General features: G+C 40.7%; 1 protein-coding gene across 1 annotated transcript; it reads right to left on the reverse strand.

Moving 5' to 3' along the window:
* Positions 1 to 342: 342 nt before the first annotated feature.
* On the reverse strand, positions 343 to 1,827 carry LOC137727676 (uncharacterized mitochondrial protein AtMg00810-like). Its single transcript, XM_068466501.1, has 2 exons — positions 1,527 to 1,827; positions 343 to 1,271 (listed from the first exon to the last, which is right to left on the reverse strand). Exons 1-2 carry the CDS (start codon positions 1,825 to 1,827, stop codon positions 343 to 345), a joined length of 1,230 nt encoding a protein of 409 aa, XP_068322602.1.
* Between the last annotated feature and the right edge of the window lie 4,381 nt (positions 1,828 to 6,208).

Here is a 6,208-nt window from a genome sequence, read left to right on the forward strand (position 1 = left end):
AGCTATGACATCGCCTCAATTGCTTGCACTACCTGATTTTTCAACCCCTTTCTTGTTGGAATGTGCTGCTTCAGGTGTAGGAATAAGGGATGTCTTCCAACAAAAAGGAAGGCCAATTGCCTTTACTAGCTATTGAATTTTGAATGTCTATATTTTGTATTATGTAAAACCAATGTACAAGGGAAGCTCATATAAATGAGCTTTGGAAGAAAGGAAAAGAAAAACAGAAGCCGAAAGAAAGGGAGGACAAGCAGAAAACATGGAGCATAAAACATGGAAAAGTAAAGGTGAGGAAAACATGGAAAAGTAAAGGTCACCCATGTTTTCTTCCAATACTCCCCCTCAAGCTGGATCAAAGGGATTAATTGATCCAAGCTTGAACAAAAGACGTTGAAAATCAACAGAGGGTAATCCTTTTGTGAAAATATCCGCAAGTTGATCATGACTGCGCGTGTAGTGAGTGTCGATCACCTTGGACTGAACTTGATTTCTGACGTAGTGACAATCAACTTTAATATGTTTAGTTCGCTCATGGAATACAGGATTCGATGCAATGTGCATCGCGGCCTGATTATCACAGTGTAGGGACATGGGTTGTTGATGAGGAAAACCTAAAGTCAACAGAAGGCTTCTGAGCCAAATAAGTTCACAAGCAGTGGACGCCATAGCACGATACTCTGCCTCTGCACTAGAGCGTGCAACAACACTTTGTTTCTTGCTTTTCCAGGTAACTAGGTTGCCTCCCACAAACATACAAAACCCAGTGGTAGACTTGCGATCGAGAGAATTGCCTGCCCAGTCAGCATCGGTATAGCCTGAGATCTGAGTGTGACTATTGTTGCGCATAAGAATTCCTCTACCAATGGAACCCTTAAGATAACGTAGCACACGATGAACAATCTTCAAATGATCCATGCTTGGAGAGTGCATAAACTGGCTACCAATGCTGACAACATATGATATATCAGGACGTGTGATAGTCAGATAAATGAGTTTGCCAACCATTCTTTGATAGTAACTTAAATTGGGAACTGGATCACCGTGAGTTTTTAGCTTCAAGTTGCTATCCAAGGGGGTACGAGCAGGCTTGCAATCTGTCATTTTTGCTTCGTGAAGAAGATCCATGACATACTTGCGTTGGTTGAGGAAGAAACCCTTGTGAGAGTGTGCCATCTCGATGCCCAGAAAGTATTTGAGAGTGCCAAGATCCTTGATAGCAAACTTGTTGTTGAGATACTGTTTAAGAGCAATAATCTCTGACATATTATCACCTGTCACAATTAGATCATCAACATAAATGAGCACAACTAGTTTACCCACTAAGCTGGAACGAACAAATAGGGAAGAATCCGCAATACTTCGACAAAAACCAACCCTTTCCAGAACATGACTGAGCTTGGTATACCATGCACGTGGACTTTGCTTGAGACCATAAATGGATTTATGGAGTTTGCACACCATTTCTGGATTGTTTGATTGAGGATGACCTGGGGGTAGCTTCATGTAAACCTCTTCTTCAAGTTCACCATGCAGGAAAGCATTTTTAACATCCATTTGAAAGAGAGGCCATGCATTGTTAATTGCAACCGACAACAATACTCTAACAGTGTTCATTTTTGCCACTGGAGCAAATGTCTCTTTATAATCGACGCCATAGGTTTGTGTAAAACCTCGAGCAACCAAGCGAGCCTTATTCCTTTCGATTGTGCCATCTGAATGAAACTTAGTTTTGTACACCCAACGACTCCCCGCTGCCTTCTTTCCTTTTGGAAGTTTCACTATAGTCCATGTGTTATTTTCATTGAGGGCTTGAAGCTCCTCTGCCATAGCATTTCTCCACTCACTGTGAAGATTGGCTTCTTGAAAACTTTAAGGTTCTCGAGCTTCATTAATGGCACTTAGGAATGTAGCAAAAGAAGATGAGACTTTGCTATAATCAATAACATCAGTCACGGGATACCTGGCAGTGTAGGTCACATAATCATGCAACTTGGATGGAAGTTTCCTCTCTCGTGCAGGATTGCGACGAACTGTAGGAGATTGAACTACAGGTATTTGAACAACATCATGGTTGGAAGGATCACTGGGGGGTGCAGTGTGAATCTCTGATGAGGAAGGGTTTTCATCTTCAAGATGTTCCACCGAGTGAAGGTTAACATCATCCGGCACATGATCACTAGGAGTGCATGTTGCATCTTCTCCGTTTGGATATGGAAAAGGAAATAAGTCCATCAAATGCTCCCCCTGTCTAGAGTAATCCAGTGATTGTGAGAAGTAAGGAACATGTTCTTCAAATTTAACATCCCTTGAAACAACCATTTTTCTAGTTGTTGAATTATAGCACTTGTAACCTATTTGGGTAGATGAATAACCTAGAAAGACACATTTGGCAGCCCTTGGGTCTAGCTTGTCACGATTTTGAGTTTGAATGTGAACAAAGCATGTACACCCAAAGACTCTCAAATGGGAAAAATTGATCTTTCTATTTTTCAAGACCTCATAAGGTGATTTAAAATTCAACACTTTACTAGGCAATCTATTGATGAGATATGCCGCAGTAAGGACTCCTTGAGACCAAAACTTTTTAGGCACATTCATGTGAAACATAAGAGCTCTAGTCTTCTCAAGTAGATCTCTATTCTTCCTCTCGGCCACCCCATTTTGTTGAGGTGTTCCAACACAGCTTGTTTGGTGTAATATACCATGCGTGCTCAAGTAGTGTGACATGTTATGAGACATATATTCTGTGCCGTTATCTGATCGTAAAATATGAATTTTTGAAGCAAATTGGGTGGCCACAAGTCTATGAAAATCTTGAAAAACTTCCATCACTTCACTTTTAAATTTCAAAAGATACAACCAAGTAATCCTTGTGAAATCATCCACAAAAGTTACAAAATATTTGTATCCATCAAAAGACTCTATAGTTGGTCCCCAAACATCGGAATGCACAATTTCAAAAGGGTTACTAGCCCTAGACAAAGAGGAAGTAAATGGTAATCTAGTAAACTTAGAAAAATGACAAACATCACAAGGACTTGTAACTTTGCACATATTTGGGAACAAGGTGGATAGAACTTTTTCAGAAGGATGTGCTAGGCGTTGGTGCCAAAGTTGTTGTTCTTGAGCTAAGCTTGAAGTGACTTGAAAAACCTTGGGAACTTGAATATGCTTGGAAAGATAATAGAGAACATTTAAGAAAAATCCTTCACCAATCGTCTTCTTGGTGACTACATCCTGAAAGATCACATTTTTGGGAGAGAAAATGGCAAGACAATTTAATAAGTTTGTGATCTTGCTAACAGATAAAAGTTGAAAAGGGAATGAGGGAACATAAAGAGCCTCAGACTCGACATCACTTGAGATCAAATGTATTTTTCCTTTTCCCACAACCATAGCATTTTTTCCATTGGCAACTGACACTTGGGATGGATTAGAAAATTTTTCAAATTTATGCAAGTTTGTAGACTTGTTAGTCATATGATCAGTGGCTCCAGAATCTATAATCCAATAATCATGCACATTACCAATGTTGAGAGCAGTTGAGAAGGAGTGTAAGATACCTGGGATGTCCCTTTGTACCACGCCTTCATTTCCAGCCAGGAAGCCAGCAAACTGTCCTAGTAGTGCAGTTTGATTGTTGTCACACTGATTTAGTGGTCCTTCACTATCTCCAAGACCTTGTTTCTTGTGAAGAAACATAGCAAACTCGTTGATCAGTGCAACTGGATTAGTGGTGAACTTCAGTGCTCCATCAGAAGAAGTTGTGGTAACATGATTTGCCTTGTAAGAAGGGTTGTACGAGCCTTTTGAGACACCTTTGTTATCCCTAGGAAACTTTGGTTTTAACTCTGGATGAAGAATCCAGCATCGATCTCTTGAGTGCCCACCAGCATCACAATGGCTACATTTTAAGCCAGTTTTCTTTCCTTTGTAGCCTCTCTCCTCACCAAGTTTTTGGTTAGAGAAGTAAGCCCTAGCTTCTGGTATATTTGCCTTCATGTCCAAGGTCATGACTTTCCTTCGAACCTCTTCTCTTTGAATTGTGGCACACACACTTGAAAAAAAAGGCAGGTCGGGATTCATGAAGATATGACTTCGAAGATCTTCGAATTCAGGACTCAGACTTGCTAGGAGTTGGAATATTTTGTCTTCCTCGGCTCTTTTAGTTAGCACAGCAGCGTCGATGGTGTGTGGTCGATACACATTCAGCTCGTTCCACATAGTGGTCAGCTTTCCAAGATGTTGCACAAATGGCTTCCCTTCCTGTTGCAAACCAGCAATGTCCTTCTTTAACTGAAACACTCTAGCCGCATTGTTCTGATTTCCATACATTTCCTTGAGATTTTTCCAAAGAGTCATGGAGGATTCAGCATAGCTAAAAATTTCTGCAATCTTACGATCCATGGAATTGAGTAGCCACGACATGACCAACTGGTCTTTGCATAGCCAAGCATCATACTCCGGTGAGGTAGTCTCAGGCATTGGAATAGCACCATTAACATAACCAAGCTTTGATCGTCCTCCCAGAGCAAGAGAAACTGCTCTCTCCCATGGAAGATAGTTAAACTCATTTAGCAAGACAGAACTAAGACGTTGATTTGGGTTGATATCAATATCTGAGTGTGGTGATGGTGGAGTAGCATGAAAGCCGTCTCCTTCCAAATTTACTAAGCTTTCTTCAGCCATGATTGAAGGACAAGAAGCTCACAAATCTCTCAAGAGAACATCACAGAGACAGGCCGGTTAGGGTCACTGCTCTGATACCATATTGAATTTTGAATGTCTATATTTTGTATTATGTAAAACCAATGTACAAGGGAAGCTCATATAAATGAGCTTTGGAAGAAAGGAAAAGAAAAACAGAAGCCGAAAGAAAGGGAGGACAAGCAGAAAACATGGAGCATAAAACATGGAAAAGTAAAGGTGAGGAAAACATGGAAAAGTAAAGGTCACCCATGTTTTCTTCCAATACTAGCAAAGCATTGGGGCCTAGAAACCAAGCTTTGTCTACATATGAAAGGGAGCCGATAGTTATCATCCATGCTACTCAAAAGTGGCAGAATTATCTCCAAGGGCATCATTTTATCATAAAAACAGATCACAAAGTTTGAAATACTTCCTCAACCAAAGAGCAACCACTCATTTCTAGCAAAAGTGGGTCTCCAAGCTCTTAGGATTTGACTACGAAATCTAGTATAAGCATATGACAACTGTTGCAGATGCTTTGTTTAGAGCTCCCGGTTCCAACCTCATACCTGAAGACATTATGCAATGACCATAATGCACAACAATAACCTATCTCTATTTTGGGTGGTTAGATGATCTCAGGAGACATTTGGAGCAGGATCCGTGGATATTATAGAAAAGCAAGGAAGTCATGGAACGCCTAACTTCAGATGCTATTGACAAATCTCTTTCCAAATACCACCTAGACAATAGTTTTTTAAAGTATAATTCCAGGATGGTAATCCTTCTGGATTCGAGTTGGCGGAATAGGTTATTTGAGGAGCACCATTGCACTTCTATTGCAGGCCATGAAGGGGTGCTTAAAACCTATCAAAGGTTGAAAAAAAGTTTCTACTGGGTTGGTACGAAGAAAGACATAAAGCATTGGGTTGCCAAGTGTAAAACAAATATGAGACCATTTCACCCCCGAGACTTCTACAGCCCCTACCTATTCTTGAAAAGGTGTGGAGTGACATAAGTATGCACTTTATCACTGGCCTACCTGCTTGTAAAGGTAAATCAGTGATCATGGTTATGGTTGATTGACTGTCCAAATATTCCTATTTCATTGCACTGGGGCACCCTTACACAACTAGCATAGTGGCTCAAGCATTTATGGACAATGTGTTTAAATTGCATGGGATGCCTACCACCATTGTAAGTGACAGAGAATGTCTTTCTGAGTATGTTTTGGAAAGAGTTCTTCAAACTACAAGGGTCTCGACTTTGCATGAGTTTCGGGTATCATCCACAAAGCGACAGGCAAAGTGAAGTGGTTAATCGTTGCCTGGAATCTTACTTGAGGTGCTTCATAAGCTGCCAGCCCAAGAAATGGCTCCAATGGCTCCCAAGGGGCGAATGGAACTATAACACCTTTTTTCACTCTTCTTCACAGTTCACTCCTTTTGAGATAGTTTATGGATACCCTTTTCCCCATATTGGGGCATATGAAAGGGGTACTGCCAAACTTGAAACAGTT

The sequence above is a fragment of the Pyrus communis genome, chromosome 3 (genome assembly GCF_963583255.1).
Source record: "Pyrus communis chromosome 3, drPyrComm1.1, whole genome shotgun sequence".
In the NCBI taxonomy this organism is placed as follows: domain Eukaryota; kingdom Viridiplantae; phylum Streptophyta; class Magnoliopsida; order Rosales; family Rosaceae; genus Pyrus; species Pyrus communis.